General features: G+C 44.9%; 1 protein-coding gene across 6 annotated transcripts in view; it reads right to left on the bottom strand.

The window, feature by feature from the left end:
* The window catches only part of NTRK2 (neurotrophic receptor tyrosine kinase 2), a 388,663-nt gene that overhangs the window by 69,483 nt on the left and 294,240 nt on the right, over positions 1-24,940 (bottom strand). For all 6 annotated transcript variants that reach the window (XM_043453247.1, XM_043453252.1, XM_043453248.1 and 3 more), the window contains 2 exons: positions 10,434-10,606; positions 3,094-3,328 (listed from right to left, as the gene is read on the bottom strand). In XM_043453247.1, coding sequence (XP_043309182.1) covers positions 3,094-3,328; positions 10,434-10,606 — 408 coding nt within the window. The remainder of the gene's footprint in view (positions 1-3,093; positions 3,329-10,433; positions 10,607-24,940) is intronic.

Raw genomic sequence — 24,940 nt, 5'->3', positions numbered from 1 at the left:
CACTTTGTACCAAATCCTACCCGGCCCACCTGTCACAGAAGTCAAGGTAAGTCTGGTTCTTTCTCCTCATCCTCAATGGGAACAACAAACAACAAAGTGAACATATAAACCTTGCAGCTGCAACTGAGTAGGGACCATGGTGGGATGATTAAATCAATGTGGCACCTGAAGCACATTTCTTAATGACTGGGATAGTTCCGTGAAGAACATTAACAAATAAAGAAACTGGGAATCATTATTTCCTCCAATCTATTCAGAAGGAAATACTTCAAGAAAATGTCACTAAATGGAGGACTTTCTTTTTAACAAAATCAGAATATATGGTAGATGACAAATGACAGTGTTTTAAAATGAATAAATGACCAAGGCTAAATTCTCATGTCTATAATGATGGTCATTGCTTTGCTAGTATTTTTAAAGCTTTCTAAATTAAGATATAATTCTTCTACCATAATATTTACCCTTTTAAAGTACATGTTCAATGATTTTTATTATATTTACACACATACTAAACACCCATCACACTACACAATTATAGAACATTTTCATCACTCCAAAAAGAAATTCCATATCCAGAACCAGTCACTTCTCATTCTCCATTGTCCCCTAGCTTCTGGCAACAACTAATTCACCTCCCATTTTGTGGATTTCTCTATTCTGGATATTCCGTATAAATGGAATCATGTAGTATGTGACCTTTAGTGCTTGATTTCCTTCACTTAACCATAGTAATGTTTTCAAGGTTCATATTGTAGCATGAATCAGTACATCATTCCTTTTAATTAATGAATAATAGTCTATCATACGGATGATCACATTTTGTTTATCTGTTTACTATTTGATGGACACTTAAACTGTTTCCACTTTTGAGCTATTATGAATAATGCTGCTATCTCATTTGTGTACTTCTGTGTGTGTGTGTGTGCGTGTGTGTGTACATGTGGTTTTAATTCTCTTGGGTATATACCAAGGAGTAGAATTTCTGAGTTATATGATGACTCTCTGTTGTACATTTTGAGGAACTGCCAAACTATTTCTAAAGCAACTACACCATTTTACATTCCTACCAGCAATTTATGAGGGTTCCAATTTCTCCACATCCCTGTTAACACTTCTTATTGTCTGTTTTGCCCAGTGGCTGTGAAGGGGTACCTCATTGTGGTTTTGATTTACATTTCCCTAATGACTGATGATGTCGAGCATCATTTTATGTACTTATTGGCCATTTGTATATTTTCTTTGGGGGCACCGAAAGAAACTTAAATCTTTTACCTATTTTATAATTGGGTAATTTATCTTCATGTTGTTAAGTTTTTCAGTCGTTTTCTTCAGAATTATTTTTCTAGAGATTGTAGAAAAGGACACTGAGTCCCACCTCGTTCAGTCACAGCTTTGAGAATGAAGCATAGCTTTATTGATTTGGATAATGATAAAGTTGAAAATATTTACTGAGCACTTATTTTGTGCCAGACCACTCTGAAACCTTTATTAACTTACTGTGAAAGGGAGAGCCATTGCCAGGGCCACATGTTTCTTCCCTGGATGCTCATCAAGATCAGTAAAGATTATTTTAAAGGAAGAACCCATGTGTTCATTTGTCTCCTGGGACAGGGAAATGACCCCATCTCTCCACTTCCTGCCAAGGAAGCAGAGCTAACAGAACACACATCCATTGGCATGTAACCTCCTGCCAAGTTTTAGCTTTCTAGACCAAACTAGTCATCCCTAGACTTAGAACAGGTGCTTATCAAAATGCTTATCACAATGCTTATCAAAATGACAAAGGAAGAAACCCCACAAAACAATCCACAGAAGAATTTGCAGCTAGGCAATGGGTTCATTGTCTTAGACTAATTGTAGCAAAGTCAGCTCAGCTAAAAGGCAGACAATGAGGTGAGGGAGGCTGCAAGGAGGAGTACAGGAGACAAAAGGACGAGGTTCTTGCTCAAAGATAAGTCATGATGGGAGGAGCAAAGGCAAGGACAGGCATGTTCTTCACCAGGCCCAATCTAGTACGAAAGGTAGTTCAGTTATGGGTTTTATCTTTTTAGGTGATGTATTTCTAGAACACTTATTTCTTTTCTTCTCTACATCCTTCTGCCCTTAAAAATCAAACATGACAACAAGAAAAAAAATGGGGGGTTTGAGATGGTAGAACACGATCCCAAATCTTCACTTTCAATATCAGAACTTCCCAGTTTCCAGAAAAGAACCTTTTCTTTCATACCCGAGTTCTGAGATCTCAGTTAACAAATCTAATATTCCAAGGGGGTCAACTCCAGGTAATCAGTGGAGTTGCATCATTGAATACAATTCTAGCCATTAGCATGTTAAAGGGTGGAACCCCAGACAGACTGGCTAGGACAGAACCTCTTATGAAGATGGCCACCAACCAAGATGGTTCTCAGCGGGAATTTCCAACGTCTTAGGGTACCTTCATTTATGTGAACAAGTTCACCTAAAGTCAAACCTCGAACAAAAGGCTCCAGGCATAATTTCACAGGATCAAAACCAAACCTCTAAATCCTTTAGCTTTATGGCCTCCTAAAGTCCTCAGGCTTCCCCTGGCACAACTCTCATGTTGAAATCTTTCTCTTGATGATATCTAGAGAACCATGGAAAGGACAGGATGGTGTTGTGGGCTAAATTATGTCCTCCCCAGATTTATATGTAGAAGCTTTAGCCCCTAGTATCCCAGAATACTATTGTATTCTGAGATGGGCCTTTAAAGAGGTGATTAAGCTAAAATGAGGCCATTAGGGTGGGCTCTAAACCAGTCTGCCTGGCATTCTTATAAGAAGAAATTTAGACACAGAGAGAGACCCCAAAGATGTACGTGCACAAAGAAAAGACCATGTGAGGATGTACACAGCAAGAAGGCACAGACTGCAAGCCAAGGAGAGAAGCCTTAAAAGAAACCAACCCTACAGTCACCTTGACCTTGGACTTCCAGCCTCCAGAGCTGTGAGAAAATCATCTGCTGTGCAAGCCACTGAGCCTGCAGTATTCTGTTGTGGCAGCCCTAGCACATGAATACAAGAGGTCCCCAGGGGAGGAGGGCCCTGGGGTCTCCTCAGGGGTATAGCCACTCACCCTGTAGTAGTCAGTGCTGTACACGTCCCGGGACATGCCAAAGTCCCCGATCTTCACTAGAAGGTTCTCGCCCACCAGGCAGTTCCGGGTGGCCAGGTCCCGGTGCACGAAGTGCTGCGAGGCCAGGTAGACCATGCCTGCAGCGATCTGCTGGGCGATGTGCAGCATCTGCGACTGCGTCAGCTCCGTCGGCGGGTTGCCCTCGGCCATCAGCACGGCATCTGGTCCATGAGCCCTGGGGAGGACACGAAAGGCCTCGTGGAACCTTGGCTCTTTGCCTTGAGGGGTCCTGTGCCCCTCATCAGCCTCTGGTGTGGGAGGATACTGCTTGCCTTAGCGAAATAGGAGGCAAGGACAATCCAGCCATAGTTTTACCTCCAAAGCGTCCAGAATACCTAGGCTTCATTTCCCAGAAAGTCTAACATTTCCAGGACCCCGTGGGCCTGAGCAGTGCTCCCTCAACATACAGACAGGTTCACCTTTTAGGGCTCTGGAACTACGCTGGGGTCAGGCACTGGCTAGATTCCAAAACCCTAGAAAACAGTGGGTGGCTGAAGCAAAAAACAAGTGAACAACAGCAACAAAAAAAATGCAAATTAAAATAAGACACTGGGGGAGAGTTTCACTCTCCTGGAGTCAGGGGTCATTGCACCCCAGCAGGAGCCCCACCACTCCCCCTCTCAGCCACGTCCTGCAGCAGAGGGCCCTCACCCAGGCTGGTTCCTCCAGAGTGCAGCTCTAATCTCCCCCACTTCACCCGTCCCATGGCCTGACATGGTTTCAAGCTACACTTGTCATCCTCAAGCCCAGCTCAGCAGAATAACTGAGCATCCTCATCCCAGGCATTCATTTCCAGTGAAAACTGCCATCTCCTTCAGCTCATCCCCATCCCTGATCTCCAGCTCCATCTGCACTGGCCGCCACAGAGGGCAGCTTTTTGAATCACAATACATTTATTCTCTCACTGGGGCAACTTTTATTCCCCATACTGTGTGGCGAGTGGTGAAGTATGGTACTGTTGTATATCTTCTTTATCTTCTGTCTTATCCAGTTTTTTCCCCAGCTGTGCTGCAGCTTAAGGCATCTGAACAGTGGCTTGTGCTTCAGGTAAGGGAGGGTCTCAGTCTTAGGATGCCACTGTTAACCCCTTACCTCCACCCCACATTCCCCAACTTGGAATCCTGCCTGGTGAGCTAAGACTGGAGTCACTGCCCTGACGGACTGAGGGAGCGCTGCAGGGCCAGGGGGAAAGGCTACTTTTGCTGCTGGACCTGCCAGGACAGTCTAAGGGCTTCTGCCTCCCGAAGGCAAACAAGGGAGAAGATCCTTCAGGACAGTTGGAAGCACTTCAAATAAACATGAAGTCGCTCAGTCAAGTCTGACTCTTTGTGACCCCATGGATTGTAGCCTACCAATGTTTCTCCATCCATGGGATTTTCCAGGCAAGAGTACTGGAGTGGGTTGCCATTTCCTTCTCCATCAAGTAAACATAGAAGATTCTAAACAAATTTTAAAGTGGGTGACCCCATCCACAGTGTTTCAGAGCTGTATCAGAGCCATAATAATCCAAGAACATCCAATTATCCAAGAACATCCAACTCGTTTTGCCCCTCCTCCTACAGGCCAGTCCCACAGCCCCTCCCACCATGGCTCCAGCCACAGTGGCTCCCAGAACACACTGTCACCAGATATTTTGTTCTTGCATTTTCAGAGAATAAGCACTGGACAGGGAGGTAGGGAATTGCCCAGCTCTGGCTGTGTCCAGCCCTGTGACCCGGGAAAGTCTTTTAGCAAGTCCAGTTTGTTGTTGCTGCTCTTCAGCTGTTCAGTCGTGTCTGACTCTTTGTGACCCCATGGATTGCAAGCACAAAAGGCTTCCCTGTCCTTCACCATCTCCTGAAGTTTGCTCACACTCATGTCATTGAGTCAATGATGCCCAATCTGTAATTTTCTCATTAGTCAAAAATCTAAAGGTCTGTTATGTTGGGTTATCATTTGATTTGGCTGTAGTTGCTAAGTTGTGTCTGACTCTTGTGACCCAATGGACCGTAGCCTGTCAGGCTCCTCTGTTCATGAGATTTCCTAGGCAAGAATACCAGAGTAGGTAGCCATTTGCTTCTCCAAGGGATCCTCCTGATCCAGGGATCAAACTTGGATCTCCTCCATTGCAGATGGATTCTTTACTGACTGAGCCACGGGGGCTGTCACTGAGGTTCCTCTTATCCGAAAACATCTGGATATATCCTGTCCTGTTTTTGTACAAGGCAAATCCTGACAGTTATTTCACCTCCATTCAAACTCCAGCCCTGACTGCCAATGGTCACACGGAGGAGAATACAGGAAAAGCCTTGGCTTTTTTCTACTGAGACTCTCTCACTGGAGTAAGAAGTCTTACAGTGCAGTGGCCAAGGTTCTAGGTTACCAGAAATGAATTTGATCTCCTTCTACCATGCTAGTTTTGACCTCAGTGGGTGCAGACATCTCTGGGCCTGCTTCCTCATTCTGTGAACTGGGGATACTGACTATACCTTCCTAATAAGATCACACTGACAGACAGAAGAGGCTTTAGACACTGCTTGTACGGTGCCTTGTGGATTTTCACTTGAAAGCCAGAGGGAAAGGCTTTGAAACCAAGTTTTCCTTAAAAAAAGAAACGGATGGTGATATGAAAATATGCATTATCCCCTGTGCATTTCTTTTTGTGGTTGGCCTGTGACGAGGCTCTCAGAACTGGCCCCATCCCCTCACTAAAGGTTACTCAAGCCCAATCCTTCCTAGCACTAACGGGGCAGGAGAAAGTGACAGTATTTTCACTCATCATAGGCAACACCAGGAAAGGGATCTAGAGATGCACACAAATTGTGAGAAATCCTGAAATACCCAGAAAATGTAAGCCAGGGTGAAATCGTCACAGATTCAGTTCGGAGAGTGGACTACTGTGACAACAGGTAATCTGTGGCTGAAATAAGGCTGTGTACCCTCTCACCGACGTGATGGACATGAATTTGAGTAGGCTCTGGGAGTTGGTGATGGACAGGGAAGCCTGGCGTGCTGCAGCCCATGGGGTCGAAAAGAGTTGGACGTGACCGAGTGACTGAACTGACTGACTGACTGACTGACCCTCTCTGATCACATGTGCGTGTGTACTCATGAGGTTGTGTGCAGGCATGCCGAATTGCTTCAGTCATTTCTAACTCTCTGCTACCCTATGGGCCATAGCCCTCCAGGCGCCTCTGTCCATGGGATTCTCCAGGCAAGAATACTGGAGTAAATGTTGTCCCCACAAACTTTCTTCTCTGACACATTTTCCTCTTTATTTTGCTTGATGGATCCATGACCCTGGGAGTTACACCTGCTGCATTGTGGCAGCACCTGGACTGCTCTGTCCTCCAGTTTCTACGGGCACTGGACAGAGCTTTCCACAGAATTAGCACTGGGCGCTTCACGGAGCCACTGGAAGTTGCAGGAACTGTAGGATTTAAGGAACAAGTCAATTGCCGAGAGAAAGTGGGCGGGGGAAAGGGTACTGCTCTGTTCAGAAATGGTACCCCATGGCTTGTACAGTCTGGATCATTTTGACCCTCTATAACCTCATGAATGGGGCTTCCTAGGTGGTAAATAATCCACCTGCCAACACAGGAGACCTAAGAGACATGGGCTCAATCCCTGGGTGGGGAAGATCCCCTGGAGGAGGGCATGGCAACCCACTCCAGTATTCTTGCCTGGAGAACCCCATGGACAGAGGAGCCTGGTGGGCTATGGTCCATAGGATAGCAGAGAGTTGGAAATGACTGAAACAATTTGGCACACCTGCACACAACCTCATGAATACACACGCACATGTGATAGGAGAGGGGACACAGCCTTATTTCAGCCCCAGAAATCCAGACTCCTCTAAGAATCTTTCTGTGACAGAGACTTTAGGAAAATAGAAAAAGTTAGAGGCCAGTGCAAAAGGCCACCTCTGTGTGTGCAAACCCCCCATCCTGCAGCAGTCCACTCCATAGGACCGGAAAGCAGGCGCTCTCCAGGGCCCCCTGCCCTATACCCCCTTCCCTGGGGGGTGGGGCAGGCTCCTGCATCATTGACCAGACATTTCTCCTGCTCTGTCCTGGGTATCTTGAGTAGAAAGTCCTGGTGTAAAAAGAGGGCAGGCAAGGCTTTTAAATAAGTTCTTAAGAGGAGTGCAAGCAAAGGTGACAACGCCTCTCTGCTTCACTCCACAGGGTACCCTGCAGCTCTTGGAAATAACAACATATTTCACCTCTTTCAGGAGAACATGCCTCAAGAGGGGAGAGCCCCTCTGGGCTTGGGAAGCAGGTAGCAGGGTCAGGCCCTAACATAAGGCCTGTTCCTGTTGGTCCTCAATGGCTTTGGGATGAATAAAAGGGGTGGGAGGATAACTCTAGACATCTGTCTTCACAGAGAAGTTCCAGTGACACTTGAGGACACAATTCATGGCAGCGTAAGGACATGGTTTCCTCCCAGAAGGAGAGGACAGACTGTAGTTCACAAGCACATCCTTGCACCTGAGAACCTGATTCTTGGCATAGAAAACCTTTTGCTCCCAGAATTCAGGAGGTTCTGAAATTGAGCAGAAGAGGTTTTCAACAACTCCCCACCTTGTACAAGCTGCCAAGGGAGAATCAGGTGCCTGCTCCTTCTGGAAGGCAGAGAGGAGAACTAGGGATGGAGCTGAGACTGAAGGAAGCAACACACACACACATACACACACACACGTGCACAGTCTGAGATCAGAGAGGCATTTACTTGAATCCAGGTGAGTACATTTGAATTTATTTTTCTACAGTTTGGGGAAAGCAAAGCATTTTAAAATAGGGACATAGCCTAGAACATGGGAATAGAAGGAAATTAATTCTCCTATAAGCAGCTAGATATCAATTAAATGCAGCTTCTTTCCTTTCTTTCACATTAGATGAGTCAAACTGTGTATAAGCTCCCACTGTCCTCTCTCCCACCACCTGTGTATGTGTATTCATGAGGCTAGAGATGGTCAATGATCCAGACTGTACAAGCCATGGGATGCCACTTCTAAACACACTAGTACTCTCTCCCCATTTCACTTGCTGTCAGCAATTGACTTATTCCTTAAATTCTACCTTTCCTGAACTTTCCAGTGGCTGCATGAAGCCACTGGTGCTGACTGTATTGGAAAGCTCTCTCCAGGGCCTGTAGAAACTGGAGGAAGACAGAGTAGTCTAAGTGCTGGTGTAACGCAAAAGGTGTCACTTTCCCAGGATTATGGATCCCTCAACCAAAATGAAGAGGAAAATGTGTCAGAGAAGAAGGGCTATGGGTGCAACATCTGTTGATTACCTGCCATCACAATGGGTTTCCCTGATGGCTCAGACAGTAAAGAACTTGCCTGGAATGCAGGAAATCTGGGCTTGATCCATGGGTCTGGAAGAGCCCCTGGAGAAGAAATGGCTATCCACTCCAGTACTCTTGCCTGGAGAATCACATGGACAGAGGAGCTTGGCAGGCTACAGTCCATGGGGTCGCAAGGAGTCAGACACGACTGAGCAGCTAACAATACATTAGCCTTTTCTAACATACAACATTAGCCATCACAATAGTCCTAACACCAGTCCATGAGATGGGTGTTATTATACCCCTTTTACAGGTAAGGAAACTGAGGCCGGTGGGGAGCATCTTCCTTATTTCTCTTAAGTTAAACTATCTACCAAGGAATCAAAGCTAACAATTGCTAATCTTTCAAAGATTAGTTACATTTTAAAGAAAACAACACATTAGAGCCAGATGTGTCTTTGAGAGGCTCTAACTCAGACCCACCTGAGGGTTGAGGTGATTGAGGCAAAGTGGGTTGGGGACCCACCCAAGGGCCTCAAGCAGCTGATGCAGAACAGGAGGGAGAACTGTGTCTTCCAGCCCTCACCACTGAGACTTCCTACTTTCCCCATTGTGTAAGATCTTAAATGTGTGGCTTCCATTTGCACATCTGCTTAATGTAAATAAAAACATCACTTGATTTCCTTCACCAAGGAGTATCGGGATCAACACACTTATTCTTGCCCCTGGTAGATGCAGGATAAGAAAACTCACTATGGGTTCCAGCAGGGTGACCACAACCATCCTCTATCTCCCTCATCAAACCCAGCCACCTTTCAGTTTACCTCACTGAGGTAGTTGGTGTATGAGTAGAAATCACTACTAGCAGGATTCAAGCTTCTGCTTGTTGAAAACATCCTACTGGCTTCTATGCGACGAGCTTTCTATTCATTCTAATTCAGCCTCATGCGTACCCTGCTGGCTCAGTAGTGTCATCAGAAGAGCTAAGAGACTTGCCCGAGGTCATTCAGCTAATACATGTCAGAGCTGAGATTCAACTCCAGCTCAGCATCCTGCCTGGATCATTAGTGTCCCCTCAAGAGACACTGCTCTGCGATGCCTTTCACTTTGTGAGGTATCTCTCACTTGCTGTATCTTGCAGCCCCTCCCAGGCCCCTGCACCCATTGCCCCAAGGAAGGGACCTGCCTGAGAACCTGCCACTGAAACCAGACCCAGTTTGGCCAGTGCTGGAAATCCAAGCGACAACCCTATTTAGCAACCCAACAACTCCCTTTTATCCACCATGCTTCCCCTTTCCTCATTTTACCACCTTCCAGTTTCTCCCTGACCACACAACCCTCAGGTGAAGCTGGCTATCTTTTCCTGACTTCAGGGACTTGACCTGAGTCCTAATCCTGAGTCTTCCCTAGACCTGTCCTTCCTTCTAGATGTTTCACTCTTTTGATGTGTTCTTTTCACTCAATCCTCTGACCTACTGACCTCCTGGTTCTGCTTTCTGACCTCAGAACAAAGTCCAAATGTCCATCTTTCCAGCCATGACTCCTCCTACCTCCTTGTCTAAACCTCCCCTCGCCCTGGTTTTTCGCATTGTCCGGTGTCTCCAAGACTCATCGCTCTCAGCAGCCCAAGCCTTTCCCTGTGACACCCGGGAGCCTGAGCCATTGGTGTTTCCTTTATCAGAACAACACTCCTCTTATCCACCAGGCAAACTCCTACAGATCCTAAGGCCCATCTCAGATGTACATGTCATGTACCATTTAATAAAGCAACACTCAATAAATGCAGGTGGGAATCATTAGTGTCACATTAGTAGAGTTTGTTGGTTCAGGAAAAGAAGCAATGCAGTGGACTTGGGTTCTTTTTCTGTGGCAGGCATTGGTGTTGTCACTGGGATAGGTGGTTCCAGAGAAAGGTCCCAGGGCCCCTTGGTCATTCCTGGGAACTTCTTGTCCTCACCCCCAGATCGTATGAAGCCTACCTCCCACCTGGCTCCCGGCGCCTCCCGTACCTGAGGAATTTGTTGAGGTCCCCATGCTTCATGTACTCGAAGACCATTATGAGCGGGTCGCCCTCCACGCAGACGCCATAGAACTTGACAATGTGCTCGTGTTGGAGGTTGGTTAGCAGCTCGGCCTCGCGGTGGAAGTCCTTGCGTGCATTATCGCTGGCATCCTTCAGCGTCTGAGGACCAGGGGCAGAGCAGAGAAACCAACACAGCTTAGACTGAGGGCATGAGAGGGAAGCTGTCAAGAAGGAACTATTCTAGGGGGCTTAAGGTTCCTGGATGGGAAGGACATTCATCTCATGTATCACACACTCAGGTATCAAAAAACTGAAAACAAATGGCCTAATTCCCGAGGAAAAAAATGTTTATATGAAGAACTGAGGAAAAGCTCCTTCTGCATACGCAAAGTTTTTACAGTTTATGAAGCAGGTCCATAGGTGTTCTCCATTAAGCGACTGACATGAACTTTTCTTTTTACAAGATGTTGAATATATTTCCTTGTGCTATACAGTCAGTCCTTGTTTATTTTATATATATTAAATAGTAGTGTATATCTCTTAAACCCAGATTCCCAGTTTATCCATCCCTCCTTCTTTCCTCTTTGGTAAACATAAGTTTGTTTTCTATGCCTGTGAGTCTATTTCTGTTTTGTAAATAAGTTCCTTTGTGTCATTTTTTAGATTCCACAAATATTTGCCTTTCTCTGTCTGATGGTATGATAATCTTTAGGTCCATCCATTTTGCTGCAAATGGCATTATTTTGTTCTTTTTGATGGCTGATTAATATTCCATTGTATATATGCACCACATTTTCTTTATTTATTCATCTGTTGATAGGCATTTAGGCTGTTTTCTTGACTGTTACGTCTTGGCTATTATGAAAAGTGCAGGTATAAACATTAAGCTGCACGTATCTTTTTTAATTAAAGTTTTCATCTTTTCTGGATATGTGTCATGAGTGGGATTGCTGGATCATACGGCAACTCTGTTTTTAGTTTTTTAAGGAACTTCCACACTGTCCTCTATAATGGCTGTACCAACTTACATTCTGACCAACAATGTAGGAGGGCTCCCTTTTTGCCACGTGCTCACCAGCATTCACTATTTGTAGACTTTCTGATGATGGCCACTCTGAGCAGTGTGAGGTGCGGCTGCTAAGATTTTTATCACCATCATTTTTAATGGTCCCAACCATCATCTCTCCCATTTGGGGGCCAGCTGGCTTCCCTGATAGCTCAGTTGGTAAAAAATCCTCCTGCAATGCAGGAGACCCTGGTTCGATACCTGGGTCAGGAAGATCCCCTGGAGAATGGATAGGTTACCTACTCCAGTATTCTTCCCTTGTGGCTCAGCTGGTACAGAATCTGCCTGCAATGCAGGAGACCTGGGTTCAATCCCTGGGTTGGGAAGATCCCCTGGAGAACAGAAAGGCTACTCACTCCAGTATTCTGGCCTGGAGAATTCCAGGGACTAGACAGTCCATGGGGTCGCAAAGAGTCGGACACGACTGAGCAACTTTCACTTTCACTTTTGCTTGTACCTTCTAGGCTGCCCTGTGCACCTCACCCCTACTCATATAAACTTTGTAAAACTTTATATTATGAAGATCTTTGGTAGAGAGAAGAACATAATAAACCCTCAGGTACCCACCTTCCAGCTTCAATGATGAAGACATCTCCAGTCTTTATTACGTAAGCTCTCCAAAAAGACTTCCCTAGCTTGTGCCCCACACACCGCTGGCTCAGGAAATGTCTGTGCCAGCGAGCTCATGAAGGCCAGTCCCGCTGCCACAAAAACCATGCCCAAGAGCATGCCAGACGGGCTCTGGTGCCTCTAATTTTCTGCTCACTCCATTCTGCCTCCCACCACAGTGTCACGACGGCACAACGAGCATTTGCTGATGCCACACACATGCTGAGTTCCTGTTCCATGCCAGTCCCTGACCAGAGTTGCAGCGGCATCAAGAAGATGTTGACCTAAATAGTGGCCTCAGACACTCATGAGCAAATAGGGTGATAGTCACAATTATAATTCAACCTCCAGACACAGTGCCTGAATGAACTGGCTCCCCTGCATCTTTATCCAGCTTAATCTCTTGACATGCCTGTCTTGCAACTTATGCTTCCACCTTATGAAATGTCTGGAGCTGCCCAAATGACACTGGCCACATTCCTCCTGCCCTGGCCGTGTTCATCTCTCTGCCTGGTATGCTGACTTGGCCGGGGTCACCGGTGTTGGAGGTTGAATAATACCCTGCCCCAAAGGTATCCACATTTTAGTCCCTGAATATGTTACCTTACATGGCAAAGGGGACTTTACAAATATGATTAGGTTAAGGATCTTGATGTGAGGAGATGACCCTAGGTTATCTGAATGGCTTCAATGTCATCACAAACAAGGATCCTTATAAGAGACAGGCAGGAGGTCTTCCCAATAATCATGTGTAGATGTGAGTGTTGGACCGTAAAGAAGGCTGAGTGCTGAAGAATTGATGCTTTTGAACTGTGGTGCTGGAGGAGACTCCTCAGAGTTCCTTGGACTGCAAGGAGATCCAACAATCCTAAAGGAAGTCAACACTGAATATTCATTGGAAGGACTGATGCTAAAGCTGAAGCTCCAGTATTTGGTCACCTGATGTGAAGAGCAACTCACTGGAAAAGACCCCGATTCTGGGGAAGATTAAAGGCAGGAGGATAAGGGGACGACAGAGGATGAGATGGCTGGATGGCATCACTGAATCAAGGGACATGAGTCTGAACAAACTCTAGGAGATGGTGAAGGACAGGGAAGCCTGGTGTGCTGCAGTCCATTGGGTCGCAAAGAGTCAGACATGACTTAGTGACTGAGCAACAACAAAGAGGAGCAAGACAGAGAAGCTATTAGGATAGAAGCAGAGATCAGAGAGGAGAGAAGATGCTCTGCTGCTGGCTTGGAAGAAGGAGGAAGAGGCCATGAGCCAAGGAATACGGGGAGCCTCTAAAATCCAGACAAGGGAAGGAAAAGAATTCTACCCTAGACCCTCCAGAGAGAGCCAGAGCATCTTGACTTTAACTCAGAAAGCCTAATTTCAGATACCTGCCCCCAAAACTATGAGAGAAATAATCTGCATTGTTTAGGCCACTGAGTTTGTAGTAATCTGTTATATCAGCCATAAGAATAAATAGACTACAACTACACCTGGTTAACACCCAGCCATCCTCCAAGACTAGGCTCTGGCCTTCACCTTCCTGAGAAGTGTTCACTGACACCTGCATTGTTGTCACATCCCTGTGGCCTGGCCTCCCAGGCTAGGTTGGACGACCCTCATAGGTACACCTCATCCCAACTCTATCAAACCACCGGCCATCATACACTCTAATTGCACGTTTATTTGCCTATCTGTGGTATAGATGGTGAGCTTCTTGACCCAGGGACTGTGTCTCCACCTCTACACTGCTGGCTCTGCATATAGCACCAGGCACACGGTGTATAGTCCTGAGGGGTTTGTGGAATGGGTGATAAAGGCCGTGAGGAGCAAACACTGGGAGCAAAAGAGGTCAGAGGGAAGCCCAAAGGACTCCTCCTGGGAGAGGTGGCATGTGACTCCCTTCTCCAAGGAGACTGCAGTAAGTCATGATCAAAGTTAGATGGCTGATGGGAACATCCAGATTCACTTAAGCAGACACTGGAACAGAACGAAAGCACTGCCATCCGCCAGGTGTGTCCTGAGTGCAGGCTCAGCACTGAGTCCTGGGTCCAAGCACTGTCGGGTACTTGGTGGTCGTGGTGTAGCTCACTGCCTTGAGTCTGATCTCCCCGTGTGGATGCATCTGACCTGGACAACGAATGGAGCTTGGGATATGCCACAGGTCAAGATCCCTGGAGAGAAGACTGAGATGCAGTTTGGTGGGCAAGACATGTATTAAGGTTGCTCTTGGGATTCATACCTGTGGGAGGAATTGGACAGAGAGTGAAGCTAAGCTGTGATGCAATCTAAGAGAAGCTCATCTGCCTTGCAGGACGAGCCTTCAGAGTGGTCCTGAGTTGGGCAAAGGGGGCTGGGCCTTTATAGCCCCTTAACAATCAGTCATTGGATGGGGGACACACCAGAAAGGGAATATGACCTTGAGGGGACTTGCTGAGTCCTCATAAGTTGCTGGCAGTCAAGGACTGTCTGTTGCAGCTTTCCCAGCAACTCGGGAAGCAAGTCCTTCATTCCCAGCGGGGCTGGGTGGTCTGTCATTGATTTTACAACACAATGAGTTTGCAAAATGCAATTGACCCCACCTAAGACTGCTCTCCAGACAGTACACTGAGAATACAAGGGCCTGCCTTGCATCAGCAACAGGAAATATGAGAGCAGCAAGATCACAGTCTTTTCTGTTATGACCTTTCCAGAAGCTAGCATTTTCATAAACTGCCTTTAGTAGGATTTGAAGCTTTCTTTCCAGTGACCTGACCTAAGGAGACAGAAATCATAGGTATACTTCTCATTAGACCAGACACAGTTGCTTCTTACGTCAAATTCTAGAGATCCTGGCGATGTCATTCCAAAAAAAAAAAAAAAAGTGTCTGGTGATGGGGTTCACTATTCTTACTCAAGAATGTGGTTTTCTGAGAAGTGTCCCTAAATGCACCACTGGTTCTGCCTGGAAAGTGAGCAGATTTGGGCCAGTGAGTGCTCAGAGAGGCCATAAAGCTGTGATAGAGCCGTTGCTACAGAAACTGCACATCTCTTCATATAATAACAAAATGAACAGTGACTGAAATTTGAGGCCTAGGGCTCTGCTCCCTTTCAGCCCAGAAAACTGGGCTCATACACATTCAAACTAATCTCCTCTCATCTCTGTTGCATTGCAAGTGTGAAGAACTTATCTTGGCGATTTGTTTAGCTTGGTTTCACCCATCGGCAAGTTCTTAGCTGTTTTTTTTTTTTTTTTTCAGTCCACCCACTGTTTTGTAGATGAGGTGAGTAGATGGACATGGAGGGATGTCCCTCATGTCCTTATCAGCTTTGGAGTCACAGAGAAAAACACACACAGAGCATTTCTTACACTCGGATTTCCATTATGATTTTGGTAAGTGTCCGTCTCCCCTACGTCCTTTGACAGAAGTGTGTTGTGTTCACCCAATTCATCACTGGCCGCCTATCTCAGTGTCTGGCAACTTAAAGAACCCCTGAACCATGAGGTCTGTGCAAACTAGAGATTTAAGAGCACTGGGAAGGGATGGAAAGTGATTGGTCGTCTGGAAAGACAGAGCATGAGCCCAAGGAAGGAACAGAAATGAAGGGAGCATCTGGAAGAGAAAGCAGGTAGTGGGGTGCAAGGTTGAGAGGACAGCCCAAAGCACTTTCTCCTGGACAGCTGGCCCCAAAGTTTGTGTAGATTTTAACACTGGTGATACCCATAGGGGAGTAGTTCTAGCTTCACATCAAAAGATCCAGGTCCAAACCTTGGCTCTGCTCTGGACCTCTCTGAACTCTGGCTTTCTCTTCTTTAGGGTAAGGAAGGGGTGACAATGTCATCTCCTTCACAGGCTGCCTGGGAAGACTAGGTGAGATAGTCTAAGCTGAAATACCTCCCCAGCTCCCTGGTACAGATATTTGGGAGATTCGAACTTGAAACTCCAACCAATTTGCATTCAATTTGCTCATGCTAAGTAAGATCTTAGAAGGCCAAAAGATGCATGGATAAAGCATGGGGCCTGTCCAAGGCATGAAAGTGCCTCTGAGACTGCCTTGTTCCCTCCAGAAATCCCTTGAAGCCTGTGGAGCTTTCTCAGAGATCCAGTCTCTTTACGCAGTCTGCTCTGAGTTGCTGAGATGGTTCATTTCTAAGGCCTTGGTCCATGTTTAACCATAAATTGGAGAAGGCAACTAAGACTTTTAGGTCATTATCAAAAAGCATGAACACATTCTGCAGGTAAACATTCTTCTCAAGTTTCAGCTATGTAATATTGGCTCAAGAATGTTAGATTGTGTGTGTGTGTGTGTGTGTGTGTGTTAGAGAGAGAGAGAGAGATGAAGGGATGTCAGACAGCAGGGCAGAGTGGGAAGGAAGACAGGATTTTCTTGTGTTGGGGGCACCAAACTGAAAGACTTAACAAACATTTCATATTTCCATTCCCCAAAGCAAAATCCTACGAGAAGAGACTCACTCTCAGTGCAAAACTGTGCTTAAAAACTGTGCTTCAGTACTATTTCTGAATTTAAGAAAGGAGATCTCACTATTCATGGGACAAATGTATTTAACAAATCTGGCTTCATCCTATGTATGTGCCCATCCATTTTTACATGTCAAGTTCTTTTGCTAAATTATGATCCAATTCTATTTTAAGAGATTCAGAAAATATGGCGGTAACGAGTTGGGCAAAATCATCTTCTGAATTTGGCACTCGAAGGACAGAATTTTTCTAAGGATGGAACCATAGCCAGACAGCAATCAGAAGCTGGAAAAATCCTGCTATCAACCCTATTTATAAATTTCATCTCTGTTTTAGCACCATGGCTGATTGTCATTTTACTCAATTAAGGGTGGCTTGGCTAGTTCCCTAAGTCCCCTGGCAATGGACACAGGGTGGCAGCTTCCCTCACTGACAGTCCCTTCCACTTAAGTTTCATTTTGACAGGCGTATTTGCCCCATCATTGAACACTGCTATTTTCTTACTCCTAGCATCTGCTTTGTAGCTTCATTTCATCTTATTCCTGGTGAATTTCCTGACACTCTAAAGATGCCATCCTTTCAGAAGACATTCTCAAGGGAGAAGACTTATCCAGAGCTTCAGTGAGTTACTGCCTGGTGTTCACATTGATTCAGAGTTGGAAGAGTGGATTAAAATGAAATAAACTCAAGTACAGGACTGAAGTGAAGGTAAAATAGGAGAAAAAAACAAAGGAAGATTAACATTCATCTGAAATGCCTCCACAGAATATTAAGGCTAATGGGAAGCTAGTAGGAGAAGCCAGAGGACTTATTTGAAATCATTGGTGTGACTGGATGCTGTGGAACATGACAAATGATTGTGCGTTCAAAGTATAGGTGGTTTAGGAGTTGTTGTTTGGTTGCCAACTCATGTCCAACTGTTTGCAACCTCATGGACTGTAGCATACCAGGCTTCCTGTACCTCATCATCTCCGGAGTTTGCCCAAGTTCATGTCCATTGAATCAGTGATGCCATCCACCCATCTCATCCTCTGTCATCCTCTGCTTCTTCTGCCTTCAATCTTTCCCAGCGTCAGGGTTTTTTCCAGTGACACAAGGTAAAATAAAGACTGTATCCTTTTTAACATGCTGATCTTATGGCCTGGCATGCTGTGGTTCACAGGGTCGCAAAGAGTCGGACACGACTGAGCAACTGAAATGAGCTGAACTGAACTGATACATTTTAGAGAGCAGAGAAACAGAGTTAAGGTGAACGATTAAAAAAAGAGATTATTATGGCAAAACCTTATTATGCACCATGCGTGCCACTGTGCTTAAAGCATAAAAGGCAATAAACTCTCCTACGAGGCAACCAGTATCTGTGAGAATTGTTGTCAACGTGCCTAAGTGTTTCTGGGTCAAGATCTGTTTCTAACTGAGACTGTTTACTCTTCTGATATCTTCCAGATCTGCATTGTCCAAAATGGTAGCCAACAGCTACATGTGGTCAGTGATAATCTGAAATATTGCTGGTCCAAACTGAGATGTGCTGCTGCAAGTATAAAATACAGATTTCAGATTTTGAAAACTTGGTATGCATAAAATATCTCATTAATATTTTTAGATTCACAGTATGTTGAAATGAAAACATTTTAGGTATGTTGAGTTAAATAAAATACATTAATGAAATTAGCTTCATCTGCATGTTTACACTTTTTAATGTGCAGACTAGGAAATTTTAAAACACAAACAGTTTGTGGTTTGCTTTTGTGACTCACGTTGTACTTCTACTGGACAGATCCATTCTATAAAATCCACCTTAATAGGCTGTTAATGGGTCAATTTGCTTTGGGGGAATATAATGCTAAACTGAAATAGCGTTAAGACAGACACCCTCCTCATAAGGTTCCTTACAGGCAATGGTTACTCAAGCATTTAGAAGGAGATGGTGAAGGACAGGGAAGCCTGGCATGCTGCAATCCATGGGTCACAAAGAGTTGGACACAATTGAACAACTGAACAACAACAATAGCCGCAAGCCTATATGATCCTTCTAACTTATAGGCTTATCTCTGAAGAAAAGTAGATGAAGCTTCTAACCAATTCTTACAAAAGTGAAAATTTGAGGAGTATATTTTAATAAATTCAGAGATAGAAAGAGCTTGATAGGAATAAAATCTTAGAAACTAAGTTGAGGGTAGTAACTGCCTCCTAACATTCCTAGAAATGTAAAAGCTAATTAGATGACTGAATAAAAACAATAATGATCACACACACACCCCCAGATAGTGCTCACTGTACTAGAAACCAACACTCTGTGTAAATTAACTCAATGATATGTAACCGGCCCTTGCAAGGATTTTAAATATATACCAAGTGGCCGTCTCAAATACAAGATTCATAGCCAGGGTGTTGATTGCTGCTATGTTTATTTTCACAACCATGCTCTCATGGTTCCAACTCTAACAAGTCAAACCTCTAATGGGAATCATGAGGTTAATTTCTAATTCACATACTTTAAGTACTTGTAGAATTTGGGGAATAAGATTGATGGTTTGTGTGGCATATTATATCAAGTTGCATATTACAAATGCTAATCTTTGAAAGACAGGAAACTAACTCACAGCAATTATCATATTAGAGAAATATTGACTCAAAAGAAAGAATCAGAAGTTGGCCTCCGATATGGACAATTGCAAGATACTTACAGGCTTTAAGTACACCAGCATTCAATTGACTGAGATAATTCCACTGGAGAGAAAAGAGCTGGTGGGTCACTGTGGACCCTGATTCGACTCTGAGATGGGCTGTCATGTTAAAGTCAATTAAAAAGTAGCCCATCTACCACAATGCATATTTTCCAGAGATGCGGCGGAGGAGTAAAATGAATACCCCATCTATGTTTGGTATCAGATGAGTCTTCCTTAGAGTGGAACGTACTGCTTGGTTTCAGCATTTCTGAAAAGATGTATGTAAATTGGAGAAAAGCCAAGACAAAAAAGGGTTAAGGAGACAAATGAACAAGACAAAAAACAGATCTCCCATCAAAGGTTAAAAGTTGAAGTTACTGGGGAAGGGACATTGATGAAGCAACTTAATAACTGAGGCCCAAGTGACTTCAGTACAAGAGGGATTCTGACACAGGAAATGTTAATGTGTGAGCACATGTGAGTGTGCACACATACACACACAGACACACGAGCACATATACATGCACACACTCACCAAGAAAGAATGCACTTCCACTACAAGAAGATAGAGATCTATTAAGCAATGTCCAGACAATAAGATGATTATGCCTTTTAGCAAGTCACTATTAAAAGTTTTACAATTTGTTATCAGAAACTTATAAAGATGTAATTGATAGTATTTTCTGCAACATTATATTCTGTTAAGGAATATAAACTGTCTTTTAAGGGCAACACTGGCAAATATTCTCTTAACTACTTTAATCTTGTCATCAATTTCTATTTGTGGGAAAGGAATTTCACATACTAAAGTAAATTAAGAAGAGGAGAGGGGCACAGGAAGAGGGAGGAATGGGTGAGAGACTTCACAAATGATCAAGATGTGAGAACAGAAGGATGACTCTTCCTAAAAATTAAAACGAGGAAGGAAAGAAGAAAGACAAGAAGGAGGAAAGGAAGGAAGGAAGAGAAGAAGGGAGAAAGAAAATAGCCATCTGGTTTAGAAATAAACTTGTGTGGGTGGGTAAAGTACTTGAATTGATGAACTCTTGACACTCTTTCTCATCTATAGACTGTTTCCCTGTTCCGGAACCTGTGGTTCTGGAAAGCGGATCTTTTCAAGCTCTTCTGCTGCCCTTACAAATATTTTAAGACCACTGGCTTTCGTTGCTTCTGGCCTATAAGTGGTCTCGTCTGTGTCCCGTGACCACACTGGACGCTTGGACTGCAGGTAGGTGCTTGGCAGGAACACTGAGTGGAATAACCGGACACAACGAATTTCCTTCTGAAGGAGTCTGAAGGTGAGTTATAGAGACCATGGGAGCAGCAGCTGGCAGGAGGCAGCAGCCCAGGCCAGGGGGCAGAGAGCGGGGAGATAGCTGTGCCACGCCAGCAGGGAAGCCTGGAGGCGAGACCTAGTGCCTCCTGCAAGGATAACGAAGGGACTGCCCTAAGGGCCAGCTCAGACCCCAGTGAGCTTCTAGATCCCAACTGCTCTACTCAGAGTGAGGTCCTGCAAGTCCTATTTGAGTTGGTCATCTTTCAGTTTTTCCTGTCAGATCTCCCTTCCCCGTCTTCTCACTTAGCAGCTCTAACATTCCTTCAGGGAACAAACGCCTCCCTACATTTGGTCAACATGTGTGAGGAGAGCTGACCTCATCTCCCATTTGCAGGGATAGGCATGTGACCCAGGCCTGGATAATCAGAACATTCTATTCCCTTGGCTGGAGGGCCTGGTGAAACAACTCAAGATAAACCAATAGAAGTTGGCCCTTTGACTTGTGCATAATTGTTGGGAAAGAGGAGTTCTCTATTGGGCTGTGAGGATGGCTGCATGTAAACCCAGGGCAGTTGTTGCTGAATCTTTACCACAGTACGCGGAGAACCTGCCCAAGAATGCAGTCAGCATAGAAGAAAGCAGAGCCGAGAGATGGTGAGAGAGAAAGAGAGAGAGAGAGGGAATTGCTGATGCCATGGAGCTAGCTATGCCTGAAGCTGGGGCACCTACAGCAAGGTTTTCCAGTAGTTTGGGCAAATAAATTCCCTTTTCTGCTTAAACCAGCTTGAGTTGGGTTTCCAATGAACATTATACTGCTCTTATTATCAAAGCTGATTGAGATATTTTGCTTGCATCCCCTCACGAGACCAAAGCACTCACTCTGGAATTTTCTTTATTTCCACCTATTCCCTTGAATTGCATTTCTACTTGGGAAAATAAGAAAATCTCTCTTATCATCATATGCAATTGAGCAAAACTACCCACTCCTTTGTATTACCTCATACATCATGTTGGATTTCCTCAATGTGGTTTATAGGGCATGTGTAGGATTCAGTACATGAAAATATGATGCACAGTGAGCCTGGGGCTGATGTGGAGGTCTGAGTTTTAGTCCTTGGTCTGACATTAAGAGATCTTGTTTAAGCTATGTGACTTTGGATTGCTCATTTATTTTCTCTGAGCCCCTCTTCTGTTTCCTCAATGGCAAAAAAGTATGAGTTAAACTAAAGAATTTCAATAATAGTTCTATATTCTGCATAGTGATTCAGTTATTTCTAAAATGACTTCTCATTAGATTACATCATATATACACATACATATACATATACTATAGTTAGTTAGTTAGTTAGTTAAGTCGCTCAGTCGTGTCCGACTCTTTGCGACCCCATGGACTGTAGCCCACCAGGCTCTTCTGTGCATGGGATTCTCCAGGCAAGAATGCTGGAGTGGATTGCCTTTGCCTTCTCCAGGGGATCTTCCCAACCCAGGGATCGAACCCAGGTCTCCCGCATTGCAGGCAGACACTTTAACTTCTGAGCCACCAGGGAAGCCCATACTATACACACATATAAATAACTGATCAAATCATTTCCCTACTTGGAAGTGCCACCTGCCAACTCTTTACTTTTTCAAAAGTCCATCCATCCATCCAGCAAGCATTTATTGCCTGCTACTACATACTAGGCAATGTGCTAAAAGGCATGATTCCTATCCTCAAGAATATGCCACTCTACTGGAGAAGGTAGACACATGTTGTTGATTAAATATACCCACAAACACATGTACTGATTAACAGCCTTAACAAATGCTCTTAAGGACAGGTACAGATGCCTTAATAACATGGAACTGGGAGGTCTGACCTAGACCAGGAAGAAGCAAGGGGAAGTCTCCTTGAAGGGGTAACTTGAGATGAGAGTTGATGGGTGAGGGGAGCTGCATGGCTCCTATGCTGGGCTGGGCCCCCAGGCATGGGCATGGCCATGGTGTGTTAGATGCTACATGAGCTGGCTCCTGGTAATGTGCCACAGAGTGTATCAGTCAACTTTGCCAAAACCCTTGCATCATTTCCTCTGCTGTTGACAAGCAAATATTTAGCAATATGAAAAGAAAAAGCCCTTCATTAGATACTAAAGAAAGTGCCTGCTGAGCTCGGATATCACTATTTCACGCCAAGTCTTCTTATGCAGCAAATCTATGACTCGTTTTAACTCACACCTCAAGGAAGTCACCCGACTTCTCTCTGGATTTGTCATTTATAAAACATGAGACGTGGGTTATAGATATGATTCCTAAGGCCTCTCTTGTGTTCAGCACTTTATGTTTCTAGGAATACACCTGAGTTAGCAGAGAGGGGGAAGAGAGGCCATGAATCCTACAAAGCCCACTTGTGGCTATATTTAAAAAAATGAAAATTAGTGCACATTCACAGCACAAGGAAATGTTGTAGGAATTGTAGCTATTGAAAAGCAAATTGGATGGAGCCAAAAATAGTTAATGCATCCACAGTTAATGCAGAGAAACTGCAATGAAGTGTTTCCTTGGCAATTGAGTTACTTAAAGATAAAGGAACTTATTTTGATCAAAGACTGGTTTCTATGCATCTCATTTTCTCTATGGGTTCTCCAGGTGTCTTTCAGTGGGAAGGCACAAATCCATTTCACTAAGAAACAAAGGTCATCCAAAAATATCAAGAAAAGGGCAACCCGACTGAATCCAAACAAGCAGATACTCTAATGGGAGAGGCTGGCTCAGGCCCTAAACCCTTGAGGGGCCTCCACAAGCCTAGGCTAACTCCCATCTTAAACTGACTTCTGCAGATCCCTCAAGCTCTTTAGTCATTTAGAACAAGCAGCGTCAAAATTTACAGGAACCTGACATCTGTCAGTCTGAATGCAAAACCTTGGATTTCAAACCAGTCAGCTTCTTCTAGAGAAGGAAAGAGGACAATAGCTGCTATTTCTTAGCATGCATAATCAATGCTGCAGGGGTTGCTAGGCAACGGGCAGGAAGGCTGTCAAACATCCCTGGGTGCCTCCAATGGAAGAGGAGCAGCCCCGGCAGCCACTCCTCAGAGGTGACAGGCTATGGAGGCCCTGGAGGCCACATTCAGTTCCTTTTTTAAAAAATTCCTTTATTGTGGTCAGGAAGGCACCACAGACATTTTCCTCCCAGACTTATCAGATAGTCTTTGAATACACATACAATTGGCCCACATGCCTAAAAATGAGCAGATCAGGCTGGCAAGAGGCAGCTCCACGAAATGTCCATGTGTTATTCTGATCCCATTCATCCCAGGGCCCAAGAAAAACTGGACCTGTTTCTTGTGTGGCTATAGCCTCTAGATCCCAGACAGTTATAATGGGCCCCCGCCCCGCCAAAGCTTGAAATCATTGTGGCAAAGGTAAGCAAAGCCTCTGATTTCCACAAAAGGCCACACTGGAGGTCAGGGAGATGAGATTTCTTTGGTGTGCGACCTTGAAGTTGAAATGACTTTTTAAGCTGTAGGTATTTTGTTCTCACTACTTGAGACAAAGGGACAAATTTTCTTTGTTTTCTTTTTCAGCAGTTTTGATTAAAGAGCAAACACTCCTCGAGGGTTGTTAATCTGCAAACAATTATTTGGCAAAGCTAGGAGGTTCATGGGGACTGGGGCCTGGGTCTGGGTTGAACATGGGATGAGGATTTAAAGAAGCCTCACCAACAGTAGTGAGGGGAAGCATGCTGTGGGCAGGACCACTGGCTGAACATTGCTGACACCTGCTAATCCTTCATCTTTACTAGATTGAGCTCTGAAATCCTGTTTAGCATGCATTTGGAAGGAAAAGTGATGTCTGAGTTAAAGGTGCCTTGGATTTAGCTGTGTAGCACTGGTTCCTTAAGGACACTGCAAGAAGTACAGAGGAGCAAGCACAGAATCAGAAATAACAGGAACATGAAAGGCGATGCCTGCTGAGAAATTTTGAGTCTATTTCTATCAAGCTGAAGGCTTTCCACGTGGCACTAATGGTAAAGAACCCACCTGCCAATGCAGGAGACATAAGAGATGTGGGTTCGATTCCTGGGTCGGGAAGATCCCCTGGAGGAGGGCATGGCAACCCACTCTAGTATTCTCCCAAGAGAATCCCATGGACAGAGGAGCCTGGCGGGCTACAGTCCATGGGATCGCAAAGAGTCGGACACGACCTGAAGCAGCTGAGTACACACTACCACGCTGAGGCCTCTCAGCTATCCCTACACTATCCTCTAGGCTTCCCTCATCCCCTACGACTTTCTCACATTCAAAGATTTCACCTTGTGACCTCATGAAGCAAACAGATCCCTGGATGGCCTCCAAACATCAGTGGGAGACATGGCCCAGACCTTGGCCCCAGGGTCCCCATTGTCCTTGTCTATGACACATGCAAGACTGGGGTTACATGTTC

Source organism: Cervus canadensis, chromosome 30, assembly GCF_019320065.1.
Source record: "Cervus canadensis isolate Bull #8, Minnesota chromosome 30, ASM1932006v1, whole genome shotgun sequence".
Classification (NCBI taxonomy): domain Eukaryota; kingdom Metazoa; phylum Chordata; class Mammalia; order Artiodactyla; family Cervidae; genus Cervus; species Cervus canadensis.
The sequence above is the reverse complement of the archived record's forward strand: the minus strand, read 5'-3'. Positions and strand labels throughout refer to the sequence as shown.